The sequence below is a fragment of the Muscardinus avellanarius genome (genome assembly GCF_963383645.1).
Source record: "Muscardinus avellanarius genome assembly, chromosome: 2".
In the NCBI taxonomy this organism is placed as follows: domain Eukaryota; kingdom Metazoa; phylum Chordata; class Mammalia; order Rodentia; family Gliridae; genus Muscardinus; species Muscardinus avellanarius.
The window spans coordinates 79,023,101-79,039,598 of NC_137787.1; the positions used below are offsets into that span (position 1 = coordinate 79,023,101).

General features: G+C 40.2%; 1 protein-coding gene across 1 annotated transcript in view; it reads right to left on the reverse strand.

The window, feature by feature from the left end:
- Positions 1-10,304, reverse strand: part of GPD2 (glycerol-3-phosphate dehydrogenase 2) — a gene marked incomplete at both ends in the record, with an annotated part of 98,045 nt that extends 87,741 nt beyond the window's left edge. The window contains one exon of the mRNA XM_080690136.1: positions 10,203-10,304. Coding sequence (XP_080546262.1) covers positions 10,203-10,304 — 102 coding nt within the window. The remainder of the gene's footprint in view (positions 1-10,202) is intronic.
- Positions 10,305-16,498: the final 6,194 nt, after the last annotated feature.

Consider the following 16,498-nt stretch of genomic DNA (forward strand, 5'->3'; position numbering starts at 1 on the left):
CCAGTACTGCAAAAAATTAAATAGATAAAAAAGTACAAAGTTTCAACAATGCTCAGAAATTTGTTTTCTTAATTAACAATAAAAAAGACTGTTTACGAACATTTGTTTTCACAATATTTTTGCACTAAGATGTTTTAAAGAGAAAGGCAGCTTTGCTTGTAAACATGAAAAAATGCTTCTGGAGATGGAAGATTATTTATACAGGATGAACAAAGAAGCCTGGTAGCCCGAATGGACTCATACCATTAAAGGCAATCTGGCAACAAGCAAACATATCAGATAGTAATGTCATTTATATGGGTGGCTCAGAAAGATTTCAAGTCCAAGGGTACTCCTTAAACCGGAAGAATATTTCTGAGATAAAACTCTTAAAGATGTCAAGGGTCAAAAAATAGCTACATTCAAAAGTACTGCTGAAGAAAGATACGTAAGTGGGATTTTTTATAAGTAAATTATTTCTTAACTGACATGTCCTAAATAATACACTTAATATGATTTTTATTTCTTTTCTTTTTTTTGTAGTACTGGGGTTCCTGGAAGCCCTTCTACCTCCGGGCTACACTCCCAGACCTAATTATTTATTTTTTAATTTGGAAACAGGGTCTCTTAAGCCAGCGCGGCTAGCTTCGAACCTGCGGGATCCTCGTGTCTCCTCCTCCCAAGCAAGGGGATTACAAGCGTGCGCCACCATGCCCGGCTATGATTTTTATTTCTATTCAATCAATTTAAACTTCAAGTTTCTCTATCTCTAACCAATTTCTCTGTCCAATCACTAATATAACCAAAGTATGCAAACCAACAGCTTAGACATTGAGAAGTTTATTATATACTTTTTTTCCCATTTTTTTGTAGATGTGTGGAAGGTGGGGTACTGGGGATTGAACCCAGGAACATTCTACCTCTGAGTTACACTCCCAGCCCTATTTTATTTATCTATTTTTTTTTTATTATTTTGAAAAAGGGTCTCACTAAGTTATTGAGGGTCTTGCTGAATTGCTGAGACTGGCTTAGAACCTGCAATCCTCCTGTCTCAACCTTTCAAATACTAAAGTTACCGGGATGGGCCACCACATTATATCTTTCTTATTATATACTCAACAAGACTAAGGTCAATTTCAAATGTTAATATCCTATATTGGGAGAAGAAACAAAATATAACTACTACTAAAGTTATGAGACAGGTATTCTGATCATTGATTTGTGTATATACTCACTAAATTTAGTGTTTGGACTTGGTGGGGGGCAGAGTAAAATGACATTATCCTCATTTTAGGAAGATATTCAAGTTCTGAAATCTTCATAACCTATGCATGAAAAACAGGCTCACCAAAATCAACCACATTCGTATAAAGACACTATTTGAAGCTAATGTCTTTTCAGTTAGAGTTCTACTAAAATAATGCTACAGTAGAACTTTCTTTGACTCAAGTTGATCATTCTATTCTTTTGCTTTCTCACCAACCTTATCTTCTGCTACTGGCTCAAAAACTTTTATTGGTGCTCCAATAAAAAGTTCTGCTTTATTAAAATCTTACAATTACTGTATTAACAGGGAGACACTGAAATGAAAGTTAAAACAGTGTTCTCAAGATCTCTGTGATGTTAATGATCCGTGTGTCCTTTTAATCTTCAACAACCCTACTAAGGAAAGAATGGCACTATCATTTCCATTTTTATAGGAGAGAAATAAGGCTCGGGGACTTTTTTTGTTTTTATTTTCTTTTTTTTAGGCCCAGGGAATTTAAGAAAATTGCCGGGAGTCACTAAGCTGCTAGGAGGAACAGCCAGGTGTTGAATGAGGCAGTCTTTTGTCAAATATCACACTCTTGTTTTTTCTGTTACATTGCTTATGAATAGAACACTAGTCAATGAGAATCCCTCAGTTTCCAAATTCTATTAAGGTAGCTTTGAGGCAAGCCAAGGCAACTCAGCAAGACCCTATCTCAAAATAAAAAATGAGAAGAGCTGCTGTTACAGCTCAGTACCCCCAGCGTTTAATCCACAATATCGCACACACAAAAAATTGAATACTCTGAAGCCCACTCCCTATGTATGGTGCAAAAAAGAAGAGAGAGAGAGAGAGAGAGAGAGAGAGAGAGAGAGAGCGCTTTCACATCCGGTTCTCAGACTTTACCTCAGAGTTGGTTCACACTGCCCACTGCACCTCCAGAGGAGGTAATGGAAGAAACCACCCCAGCATGTATAACACGGGAAGGTCACCCTCAGACCTCAACAGAGCTATCACGTCAGCCACACCACTGAAAGCCCATGCTATTACATCAAATTTTCCAGTTAGGACCCAGAAAGCATCAAATAAATTTTGAGCAAAAAGTTTCAAAAATGCCTTTGGCCTGTAATATACATCATAGTGAGGGTCAAAGTCATACAAACATACAAGTACACAGTACTTGGTATTCATTTTGAGTCACCCCCTCATGCCATTTTGGCATGGGGCTGTATTTCTATTTTCTGTATTTCTATCTTTCTTTTTGAGCTTTTGGAAAAGCTTACCCATTATGGCTTCCACTAGTTGCCGGTGACTATGACCTGCCATAGCGACCAACAGGGTACACGTGGCCGCAGTTGCTAATGGTCATGCTTCCTAGACCCTGCCGCTAAAAACAAACTAGCTTATCTCCCTAGAACCTGTTTTTAACCACCGGAAAAAAAAAAAAAAAAAAAAAAAAAAATTACTACCATTTGCTGGCTTGCGTCTCCTGTTTGGAGAGCTTTCTCTGTCCATTTACCCTCCTTTAGCTTATTTCCTTAGAACCTGTTTCTAATTGCCAGAGGAAAAACTCACTGCTATTTAGAAATGGGTGCTGGCTAGCATCTTCCTGTTTGGGAATTTTTCTGGAGGTGGGCCATGGGCATTTCTCATAGATTTAACCTTGTATAGGGCTTTTAAAAGTGTCCCATCTGTGATGTGGGCAGAATGGATGGGCATTCATTGGGCCTATCAAGCCTGTGCTACTTAAAGGAATTTCTTCCTGGAGGGGTTTCGGCCACGGGCTACTCCCTTGGTCAGGGGTTCCCCACGAAGCCAGAATTGCCTCCCAGACGCCAGACGATCACAGTCATTCTGAGGGAACTCCTTATCGTTCCAGGAAGGTACATACCTTTTGGGGTGCAGTGGTACTAGGACCACCGACAAGATGCCCTGGAAGTCACTTTCAGAGATGCCGTGATGCAAAGGCTGCTCTATAGTTGTTTTAAAGCTCAACAGCTCAACAGCTCACCAGCTGGAGCTAAAACTGCTACTGCCCACCGACCCATAGGCCAAAAAAGTCCCGTGAAAAATACAGAGCCACGTGCCTCACGTTGAAAAAAAAAGACGTTGGGGCACCAAATACGATATGGTTTGGCACCCAAAACAAAGTCAGCCCCGCATGGGCGCCAAATAATATTATGGATTGGGAGAATATGGTTTGAGGAAACTGTTCCCCGGGAACCCCTGCGAGGGTCCTGGACACACTTTCCCCCAACCCATAACAATTTGATCCCGGCGTGGTGGTGCACGCGTGTGATCCCAGCATTCGGGAGGCTGAGACAGGAGGATCGCAGTTTGAGGACAGCCTCAGCTACTTAGTGAGAACCTCTGCAACTCAGTGAGACCCTGTTTCAAAATAAAGAATAAAAAATAGGGCTGGAGTTGTTGCTCAGGGGTTGAATGGCCCTGGGTTCCATCCCCAGTAACTCAAAAACAACAACAACAAAAAAAGGACTGCAGCCTGTTTTTTAGTGCTTTCCACTTTTGTTCCTACTGAAGGCTGACCTGCTCTGGAAGTATGCCAAGGCCCTCTCCCCTGCTATAATCCCTTCTTCAGCTACTCCATTCTCCCTGCAGTTTGGAATTAGAAAAAGGGACCCCTACTGGGAAGGGTCACCTTCTTTTACCCCATGCAAGACTGGATAAGATGTCCTCTAAGTCCCTTCCAACTAAAAGTTCGTTATTAAACTACCATGTACTACATAGGGAATCACAATCAACTTTCTCTCAGAGTCTCCACAGGACCATAAATGTGTCTGCCTGCTATGTCCTCAGTAGGATGTAGATAGCGGTAGGACACTCATATCCCATTAGTCAGTCTCCTGTCCTTTAGCATATTGTTGATCTGGGGAGAACAATTAAGATGTCTTTGTGGAAATTCAGCCACTTACTTTCACAGGAGGAAATAAAAGAAGGAGAATATGAATAGGAGACTGCTCCAGGACTACTCTAAAAAGCCTACATGAATAAGAAGAGAGCCTAGAGTGAAGGCCATTGGCAGTCGCAGTCCCTCTACCTTGCAGGCGGACAGTCAAAAGAAATCAGCCCACTCTCATGTTCTTCCCCTCATCCGCTTTTTCAGTGGAATTGAAGGTTTATATTGCCCGACGCCAAAGGAGAAACCATAAAAACAATAAAAATAACGATGATGACAGTACTTTTCTTAGGCTATAATGACCCTGGTCTTGCATCATTTCTTCTAAATCTGACCTATTTGCCTCAAAAGAGAAAAAAAATCTCTAGGTTTCACCTGGGTCAAGAGTGGGCATTATTCATCACTGGTAAACATAAGTGTTAATAATATCCTGTATGAAAAAAAAAGCTAAGCCAGGTGTAGTGGCGTACACCTGTAATCCCAGTACTTGGGAGACTGAGGCAGAAGGATGACAAGTTTGAGACCAGCCTCAAAAATGTAGCCAAGACTTTCAGCAACCTAGCAAGACCGGTTCAAAACAAATAATAAAAAGCGCTGGGAATGTAGCTTGGAGGTAGAATGCCCCGGGTAAGGTTATAGCTGGGTGTGGTGGTGCAAGCTTGTAATTCCAGCATTTAGGAGGCTGAGACAAGAGGATCACAGTTCGAGGACAGCCTCAGCTACTTAGTGAGGCCCTTTGCAACTCAGTGAGACCTTGTTTCAAAATAAAGAATAAAAAATAGGGCTGGGAGGTGTAGCTCAGAGGTAAAATACCCCTAGGTTCCATCCCCAGTACCACAAGAAAGAAAGAAAGAGAGAGAGAGAGAAAGAAAGGAAGGAAGGAAGGAAGGAAGGAAGGAAGCCAGCCAGCCCCAGGTATGATCTCCAGTACTACAAATGGAAGGAGGGAAGGAAAGTGGAAGGGAGAGGGGAGGAGGGAGGGCCATACTCTGAACTGAAACCAGACAAAAGATTACAGATACCACCTCTAGACCTTACCCCATTCCCCGAAAAGCCAGTTGCCACAAGGTCTCTAGCTTGGTTAAAGTAGGTAGAATCATATCTCACACTATTTCATTGCATTTTCTGTTTAATTAAATATTTTAAAAGCAAGTGTAGCTTGCCTAACGGACTTGGGTTCACTCTCCAACAATGCAAAGGAAAAAAAGAATATATAATCATTTTTCTCTATTCTTTTCATTCTTTTCCATACAAATACAAGCTATAGCTGAGAAAGTTTTCTGCGAGCTGGCTTGGTGTGTAAACACTCCCATAGCACTATCTCATCACCAAACATATATGAACAATTTATTAAGATCCACCCATTCGCACTTAGAATATAACGCCTGCTGCATTTTAAGAAGGAAACTTTGTGTTGTAAATACCAATCATGCCCAAGCCAGTAGACAAGGAGACAGCATGGTAATGCAGCAAAATGTACCAGAACCTAAAAGTCCATAGGCAACTTTCTAGGACATTAGTATATTAGGGTTTCAGCATCAATTTGTCCTTAAAAGAGGAAAGCTTAACACAAAGAGAAGGGACGTATGTTTTCTCTAATATGCTTGAGCGAGGGAGTATTGGGGATAACAGAGGGACTCCAGATAATGGAGGAGATCCCCAGTGGAGCCAGGGAGGAAGGGGAGGGGAGGAGGAAGGCTGAGGTTCATTAATGGAAACACTAGCTTCGACTATATGTATACATGTGACTATACCATTGTCAACCTAAGCACTTGGAATTGGGGAGGGAAGGAAATGGGGAGGGGGGCACCAAATACTATGTAAATGTATGCTATTGTCAATATGATCTGCATTATGATGTGAAACCATAATGTACCAATAAAAAATTTTTAAAAAGAGGACAGCTTATCAGCTGGGACAATATTTGAAAATTAGAAAAATATAAAAATACATTGGGTATACCTACAAGCCAGCACGTCACACATCACTACAGAGAATTGGAGATATACCTAGTCACATTTAAAGACCAAGTGTGTACAAACAAAAATAGAGCCAATTGATGTGTCTCAGGAGATAGATTTTTCTTGACTATTGAAGTAAGAAAAAATTCCCACTCTACAGTGGTTCTAACTGGCAAATACTTTCTGGAAAAGAAAAAAGACAGTGGAGTTAAGAAAATCCTGTGGCAATTTTATCTCAATCACTAAATAGTTTCCTCTTCTTTTTTTTTTTCCAATCCCTGTGGCTACATTACACCTGCTACCCAAAAAAATACATGCTCATGACAGTATCTTAAAGGGGCAAGAATCACCACAAAAAGAGATGTACGTACACTGCTAGATTCTTGTGCAACTCACTAATTGAATGTGACTATAGTGAGTTTTTTCAACAGAATGTATCAGGTTAAAATTATAAATAACTTCAAGCTGCTAACATTCATTTCATTTGGCTATCAGTTACTCAGGATGTCTAACTTAGGAAGGATAAAATGATAAATGTTCTGGTAACCGATAGGCCCTTATTTTACCTTTTAAAATGCACCCCAACTTGGTAATTTGGAAACAGTATCTTCTGTTTATTCTATAAGATCAATTATTAAAGAGAAACCAAACAAAAAATAGTTGACCAGTATTACTAAGGTACAAAGTTAAGTCATAAACTGTGGAGTAGAACATGCTTACTATAGCTAAAAGACATATGCCACACACAAATTTAGCAACAACTATTAAATATCGTGACCTTTGGCACTGGCATTCTCCAGTGTCGTGTGTCAGATAACACTGGTAAAGATGGCAGAAGTAATCTAATCCCCTAATGCCCAAGTCCCAAATTCTGAAAGCGTCTCAGCAGAAGAAACATGTTTTCACTTGAAGAACCAAGGGAATCTTTTAAAAAGAAATAGAGCAAGGCATCATAGTGCATGCTTGTAATCCTAGTACTCAGGAGGATGAGACAGAAGGATCACAGATTCAAGGCCAGCCTCAGTACGCTCTTAAAATAAAAAATAAAATAGGGCTAGGGGTGTAGCTCAGAGATAGAATGTCCCTGAGTTCAATCCTCAGTCCACCAAAAATTAAAGAAAAGAAAGGAAATAAAAAAGGAAGAAAGAGTGTATCGAACATGATCAAAAGTTTCAACAGCAAGTCAGTCCATTAATTATAACTGCACCAATCCCCCCTTGGAAAACTTTAAAGGTAATGTACTCATGGTTCAGAGTGAAAAACAAGATGAACGCAGCCTCTTCAAAACCAACCATCTTTACAGGGAAGCAGCTAAAATAAATTCTGATTTTTAACTATAAACCAGCACATGATTCTTTCTAATGATGCACGATAGAAGAAATAAGTTAGTAGAAAGGAGACAGATAAAAAGAAAAAATAAAATATAATTTCAACATAAAAACCTGGAGCTAAAGCACTTCAGCCTTTACTCCTTAAAAAGTTCTCTTTCCCAGCCCTGATTCTCCCAAATTTCTGAGAAATTTGTAGACCCTAAAGTTAACTGAAAAAAAAAACTATAATTGCCCAGTGCATTGTTAGCAAGACATATATGGTATTTTGAGAAACCTATAATTTAGGACACTCTCCAGCTTGTTTGTCAATCAGATAATGAAGACCCCCATCAGCCTGAGCACCCTAAAATTGATGAGACCACCAGGAGCTGCCTCAGGGACTACTGAACTGAGATCATCTTCACACACCCCCAGCTCACCCCTCATGAAAGTCTGTTAGAGCTCTGCACTCCCAAGAGGCCTTCTTCATCTTGAGGTGGCCCGCATTCTCCCTTGAATATGTATTTCTTTCCCTCTGTCCATGACTGACTGGCACATGCTGAAATTCTTTTCTATCACATTAGCCAAAGACCTCACCGATCCTGACTTCCTGGGTTGAGGAATCAAACCATCACCCCAGCACTAACATGTTTTTAAAGTGGCATTTTCCATTCAGGATATGGTTTTCCCCATCATATGCCTGGTTCCACCACCTTGCAGCACAAAGAAACAGAAAGAACAAGTACAAGGTCATCAATGTCTTAAAGGTTACATAACCAGTTATAAACTGCTTACCAGATCCCTTCACTTTCATCTTTAAAACAGGAATATGGGAGAAGATCTTTGCCAGCTATCCCTCTGACAGAGGACTAATATCTAGAATATACAAAGAACTTAAAAGACTTTACACTAAAACAAACAAACAATCTAATCAAGAAGTGGGCAACTGAACTGAATAGACACTTCACAAAAGAGATACAAATGGTCAATAGATGCATGAAAAAATGTTCAACTCATTAGCAAGAGAGATGCAAATCAAAACTACAATGAGATCCCATCTAACTCCAATCAGAATGCCAATCATCAAGAAGTCAAATAACAAATGTTGGCAGGGATGTGGGCAATAACTCTTCTACACTGTTAGTGCGATTGCAAACCAGTCCAGCCACTGTTAAGATCAGTGAACAGATTCCTTAAAAGACTGAAAATGGATCCACTATATGATCAAGCTATACCACTCCTAGATATCTTTGCAAAGAGGTCGAAACCAGAGAACTACAATAATATATGCATATCGATGTCCATAGCAGCACAATTTTCAATAGCCAAATTATGGAACCAAACTAGGTGTCCATCGATAGATAAATGGATTTCAAAATTATAAAAAATACACACAATGGAATTCTACTCAGCAATAAAGAACAAAATTATGTCATTTGCAAGAAAATCGAAGGACCTGAAGAACATTATGTTAAGTGAGATTAGCCAATCACAGAAAGTGAAGGGTCATATGTTTTCTCCAATATGCTCAAGCTAGGAAATAATTGGGATACCAGAGAAACTCTAGATAATGGAGGAGAAGTCTCAGTGGAGCCAGGGAGGTAGTCTAAGGGTAGGGGAGGGGGAAGACTGAGGTTCATTAATGAAAATACTCCCATCAATTATGTGTACATATGTGTATATACTCTCAATCTCAATACTCTGTATGTGGAAGGGGGAAATAGAAAGGGGAGCCACAACGTGCTGTGTGCCACTGTCAATATGATTTACCTTATGATATGAGACTATAATGCATGAATAAAAGCACTTTTTTTTTGTGGTACTGGGGGTTGAACCCAGGGTATCTACTTCTAAGCTACACCCCCAGGCCTATTTTTTCTTTGTTTTGAAACAGGTTCTCACTAAGTTGTGGAGCACCGAAGTACCGAGCTTGGCCTCAGACCTGTGATCCTCCTGTCTCAGCCTCCCAAATACTGAAATTATAAGTATGCACCAACATGCCCGGCTAAAAGCATATTATTAAAAAAATAAAAAAAAACACAGGAAAATACACCCATCCAGTATCACAAAATGCCCTAATTAAAATGGAGAATAAAAATGGGAGGCTGATACCAACCACTAATGTGGCCATCAATACTTCAAGCCTGAAAAGAAAAAAAAAATCTTTAGCAAAGTTATTTCCTGAATCAATTAGAACTATAGGAAAGCACAGTTGTAGTGCAAAGGGAAAAAGAAAAAAAAAAATACAGAAATAAACCTGAACACTAAATTATTGGAAATTTTCATACCAATCTCACTGTCATAGCTTTCCTCTATTAAAATCTTCACCTAAAATAAGCTAATACTACATAAGTGATTAAACCTTTAAGAAATAAAATCAAGACTAAAAGTTGGGCTTTTTCTACTTCCTTTCTCTACTGCCTGCCTTATAAAAAGACAAACTTTTGGCAGGGACATTATAGAAGGTATCCAGACATTTCGATGAGTTAGACCAGGAAAGTCTAACAAGCCCTGGCACTCATGAATGAAGCAGTCATCTGAAAAGCAGAGAGCCAAAACAAGCTAAAGAATGCTCTCTGAAAAAGAAACTCACATTTTAAAAAATGAGATACACATAGTTTTCAGGGACTATTAAAGCAGATTTCTAAATTTGTGTCTTTCACATCAAACTGAAAAATTCTGACAATTAAAAAAAAAAAAAAAACCACCAGTGCACACACTCCCCACGCACAGCTCTTCACAGCTTTAGGTTGCTTATGATGATCCATCCACACAGGGTCACTTACTTGCTTCCTTCTGTAGTGAGCGAACTGGGACAGTCCTAAGACAGTAGCCAGCGCACCTCCTCCAACAAGAACAGTGCCTTTCACTGCCTTCTGAAATGCCATTTCTTAGCCTACAAAGAAAAGGGGAGGGGGGACAAGAAGTTAATTGGGATTTTTATCACATAAACAATCCCTATAACAACAAGAGACTGTGTGGATTATAAAACTGTTAAACTAGAAAAGGAAACAAAATAAGGAAGTTACTAACATACCAACTTGTACACCCTAATTCCCAAGTGATAGCCTTCTCCTCCCCCCAAAACATACCTAGACAAGGGACTTGATCATGTAAACGTTAACGAAGACACAACTGAGGATATTACACAGTATAAAGTCAAGAAAGCTGTGAAAAGAAATGTCACTGTGTATTTAAGACAACTGCATGCTGTACTTGCAAATTTGTTGAGCAGCTAATCCCCTCCACAAGGAGAAGTGGTGGAGGCTTGGGTCGCTCAACAGGAATGTACCTCAAACCTGCTTTGGTTCTCTGGCAAGTGTTTAATTCAAACTGCAGTATAATTCCCTTCTTGAGCTTTCCCTTCTTAATGAAGTTTTCACTAGATCCCAAAACCAACAACACACTCAGATTTCTATCACTGGAAAGAGTCTTTGCTGTAAAGGGAAAGGAAGCCAAGATACAAAAACTCAATCTTTTCACACACTGATATACAACCTGTAGTAATATAATTCCTCTCAAAGGAGAACCTAAAGTGAAGAAGTTTTAGGCGGGCACGGTGGCCCATGCTTATCTCAGTACTTCAGAGGCTGAGACAAGAGGACAGTAGGTTCAAAGCCAGCCTCAGCCACTTAGCATATCTCTCAGCAGTTTAGGGATATCGTTTCCAAAAAAGAAATAAAACAGATCTGGGAGTGTCGCCCGAAGGTAGAAGGCCCCGGAGTTCCATCCCTAGTACCACACACACAATAAAAGTTTTGCCAGGCACAGTGGCACACATTTGTAATCCCAGTACTTGGGAGGTTAAGAAAGGAGGATCACAATTCAAGACCAACCTCATCAAGTAGTGAGACTCTCACTCTCTCAATCTAGTGAGAACCTGTTTCAAACTAAACATAAAATAGGACTTAGGGTGTAGCTCAGACATAGAATGCTCCTGGGCTCAATCCCAGTACCACATACAAAAAATAAATGAAATATATATATAAAAATGCCTGGGGGTGTGGCTCAGAAGTACAATGCCCCTCAGCTCAATCCCCAGTACTCAAACCCCCTCCCACAAAAAATGTTTTCTTCTAGCCAGAGTTGCCCGACACCATAATTTCAAGAGCACATCCTTTATATCAAGCACTCTTTTGCCTTAGCTGTGTATTTCTAAGTAAAATACTGCATTGTGTCAGCTTCTTCTTTCTTCTCCCTTGTTTTCCACTACTAGACTGAAGTTGTTTTAAGAATTCAAAATTAAACTTTTCCAGAAACAAAAAATGAATAGTAATTAAAATTTCACTGAAAATCCTGTCTGTCTTCATTCATCCTGTCAAACAAAAAATATAATATTGTGTAATCACCTGATTAAAAAAATCTTAGAATTGAGTAATTTGACTTGTCTAAGACTTTCCTTCCATTCACAAAAGCAGCTGGCACCTGCCCCTTACAAGGATGCCCTACCCTAATTTCCGGGGTGGGTAGGGATTTGACCTGTCTAAACAACACACCTTATACTCTCCTGATACCTCATAACTCAAGAATGCTCAGAGGTAGAATGCCCCTGGGTTTAATCACCAGTGTCTGTCTGTGTCTCTCTCCCTCTCTCTGTCTCTGTCTCTCTCTCTCTCTCTCTCTCTCTCTCTCTCTCTCTCTCTCTCTCTCACACACACACACACACACACACACACACACACACACACACGAATGCTTTAATTATAAAGATAGTTTTAACTTAGGACACTAAAAACCATATAATATCTCAGCATAAATTAGTATATAGTCATATGATGTTTGGGTCCATACTGGATATAGAATATCTATTATAAATTAAAGAATTATATACTAAGATAAAAGTTAGCATTTCTTAAACATTTTATTTTTGCTGATCTAATTCTTCTTCATAAACTCTTAAATTCTAAGATAGGTTTTGTGGTGTGTGTGTGTGTGTGTGTGTGTGTGTGTGTGTGTGTAGTACTTGGGATTGAGCCTAAGGCATCACACATGATGCTAGGCAAACACTCTACCATTGAGCTACATCTCCAGCCCCTTACTAAAAAGGCAGCTTTTTAATTAAGATACTTACTGGGACAGTATTCACATGTATACTCTGCTTCCTGAGGCCTTTTCTTTCCAATCCCTTCTTTACATAATCATCCTCTCTTTCCAAAGTTGTGCAAGACATTGGTGTATGCTAGCTAAACACTTCATGTATCATTCAGTTGAACTGAGGTAAAAGCTTCTATCCTAGGCTGTGCTCACAATAAAAAACACAACTTAGAAGGAAGCCATTGTCATAGCTCACCATTCCCATTCAAAGCACTGCTATAATCATTCACATGGTTGCCTATCACACAACAAAGGAAATCCTAGCAGCCTGGACACAGCTTACTTTCTCAAGGCTAACTGTGTTCCTGTCAATCCAGAACAGAGAATAGAGACCTAGTCCTGCTCACTTAAACAATGCACGTGCCTACCCCATCTGGACAGCAGCCTGGTGGTGGTTGGATGTGACCACTGTGACTGACTGACTTCAGCTCAGTATCATTGCTTCTGTCTTGCTGATAATGTCATTGATGACCTCACAAAGGACCCCAGACATCAACATGGACGACTGAGAGATGTTATAAAGGTCTCAGTGTCAGAGGTCTTCACTCAGCCAGATAGATTTGGAGCTAAGTTTTCCCAAAAGTGTGGGTTCCCTACCTACCTACCTTATTGTATTGTTTCAATTTGATTTGTGTGAGATCGAAACTTGCAAGAGACGTTTTCATGTATTTTCAATAAATACTAATACTAATAAAACATTACACTTAAATATTGCCAAAGTTAGCAATAATATGGACTATGATCATTAGTTTCTTTTTCAATAATTATATAAAATAACTTATGCTTATGGGCTCATTATTTCTACTGTAATCAAATCCTTCCCTAAGATCATCTAGTTAATTGTAATGATTAAACCACTCTCACTGGCAATTCAGGGGGGAAAAAAAGCACAGAAATCAGCCAGTTTTTCATGCTCTTCTATTATCAGTATTATTTGTTATTATTATGAATTTTACAATGATGATAGCTGCCACTTACTTTTAAGTAGTAAGAGCGTACTTTTAGTTTTTTATAAGTATCAGCTCATTTCCCCCTTAACGTGTAATTCTGTGGATGTAGTTCTGTGGTAGAGTGCTTGCCTGACACACGTAAGATTCTGGGTTCAATCCCAAGCACCGCAAATTTTAAAAAAAATTTAATTTCACAGAAAAGACAGCAGTGGCCGGGCGCGGTGGTGCACACTTGTAATCCCAGCATTCAGGAGGCTGAGACTGGAGGATCGCAGTTCACGGACTGCCTCAGCTACTTAGTGAGGCCCTCCGCAACTTAGTGAAATCTTACTTCAAAATAAAGAATAAAACATAGGGCATGAGGTGCAACTTGGAGGTCGAATGCCCCTGGGTTCCATCCCCAGACCAGTAAAAAAAAAAAAAAAGAAAGAAAGAAAGAAAAGACAACAGTGAACAGTGGTTCAAAGGAAATAGGAGTTTGCCTAAAGTCATTCCCTGTAAAAGAAAAAACCAAAACTGTTTGGGTTTTTAATCAGTAGGTGGTTCTTTCTGTTCTCCCTTTGGTCACAAAAAGTAACTTCACCCTAAGATCTATATTATATTTTGCTGTCACTCCCAAGGGGAGGCCGCATTCTCAAAACAATCACCCAGAGCAAAGGGTCCCTCAGCATTCAGGTTTCTGGTTTTCACCTGAGGGTGAAACCCAGGGGTTTTCTATCTCCTAGATATACCCTAAACCCTATTTTATTCTTTATTTTGAAACAGGGTCTCACTAAGTTGTAGAAGACCTCACAACTTGGTGAGGCTGCCCATGAACCTGCAATCCTCCTGTCTGGGTCTCCCAAGTACTGAGATTACAAGCGTGCACTACATTGCCCAGCTTCTTTTTCCTTTGAAGACAAAAAAAAAAATTCTTATGAAGCTTCAAGATTCTGAAACCTTTTGAAACCGCTCAAATGTAGAAGGAATACAAATAAGGCCTTATACATAACAAGTACCAACTAACTTGGGCTTCATATAATAAGTACCAACAAAACTGAAAGTATTGCTTTGTGGTTCTGGGGACTGACTCAGGGGCATTTTACCTCCAAGCTACATGTCCAGCCTTATTTTATTTTTATTTTTGAAATAGTCTCGATAGGTTGATGAGAGTCTCACTCCTTGCTGAAACTGTCCTCAAATCTCCTATTCTCCAGTCTCAGCCTCCAAAGTACTGGGATTACAAGCAGCGCCTGGCTCAGCATTGAGGTTTCTAAGGCAGGAAAGAAACCTCTGACAGTGTTTACTCACAACCTTGTGCTAGTGAAGGGAAGAACCTTGCAGCAATGTTACAATAAACTTAAGACCAGATAAATATAAGCCATAGGCTGTGAATATGTACCCATTTACATTTCCTTATAAGAAGAAATGTTTTCACAATTATTATAAGCAGAAAATGCTATTTCCTTTCAAATAAAAGCTGCAACTAGTGAGGAGGTAGAAAAGGAGTAAGCAGGTAGAGAAGAGGCCTCGGTAGAAAAAGCTTAATTTCCTGAGGGGCAACGAATACTAATTAAATTCCAAGGCTCCTAAAAAGAGACCAGCTCTTCCAAGGTTCAGAGATAAGAATGACCAAAGCTTCACAAAACCATCTGTTTACTAATCAACAAACCCAGGAGACATGCCTGGAAAGCCTGACACCTCTACTGAAAGGAGACCCCTCAAAGGACATGCAAATACCCTATGCAAATTTTAAGAACTGCCTCCTAGACTCCAAGTAACAGAGGACTTACTGAGAAATATAAACCCCTTGACCAGTCACCAGGAGGGTTACCCACTCTGGGAACCCCTCCCCGTTGGGGAGCTTTTCTCTCTCTCGCAGGTTGCGTTGGCTTTGAGAGAAGGTGGGGTGCAATTGAAGGCACTTGGCCCGGGCTACACTCAGGAAGTGACCTGAAGGCCTCCACTGGACATCAAGGCCGACCAGGGCCCCTAGGGGTGACCTGCACTTCTTTTCTGGCAGATTGCGTGGACTTTGGGAGAAAGCAGCTTGCAACTGAAGGCATTTGGCTGGGGCTACCCTCAAGTATTGTCCTGAAGGCAGCTGCTGGGCACCAGGGTCCCGACAGCCCTTAGGGGTGTTCTGCCACTTTTCCCTATTCTCTGCTGTTTCCAATAAACTTCTTGCTCCCCTTCCTGCCGTCTGCAGGTGTAATTCTTCGCTCCATGCAGACAAGAATCCAGTAAGGAAACGCCGTGTTTCTTCTCAAGAAACCCTGTTTCACTAGGACATTAGCAAAGAAGGAGACCAAAAGTATTGACACATCTTCATCTTTTGCAATTTAAAGTAAGAGAAAACCACAGAGAGAAAATGATCTGCAAATAAATTAGCTTAGCTATCAGAACTCAATATCCATGTTTTGTAACCTTTGATTAAATTACATATGCGCTGTCTTGGGGCTGGCTCAGGGCAAAGCTGTGCTAACCTTCTACTGCAGTAGTCCACTAAACACATCTGTGAGTTCATCAACTACCTCAAGGAGTTTACAAAATTTGTACAATGAAATATCAAAATCTGTCTTCTATGTCTAGTCTGTCTTCTGTGTCTTTTAACTAAGAGTTCCAAATATTCTGGTAGAAAAGAAAGCAAGGTGCCATATTATTATTAAAAAAAAACAAACCTAGGTTTTAAAAAGAAGCCGAATGGAAGAGAAAGGAAGACTTTTGTATATGTGAAGTGAATTACTTTGATAATTTTGATAATTCTGTTGGTAATGGGTGTTAAGTTGGGTCCTGCACTCATGTGACTTTGTGTCACATGACCTCTGCAGGGCAAGGGAGGGGCTGAAACCCCCGCGAGAATTGAGCATTCCCGCGAGTAAACCCCCATCTCGCGAGATGCATGCCTTTAAAAGGAGAGTCCGCGTCCTCTAGCTTCGGACAGGCGCGCGGGCCCCACGGTGCCTCGCCCTGATCCCCGGGAGAGCCGTGCCATTAAAACTTTACATGCCACGTGTACCGGACCTCTCTCGTGTTTTTCACACTCCGCCGTATGCACA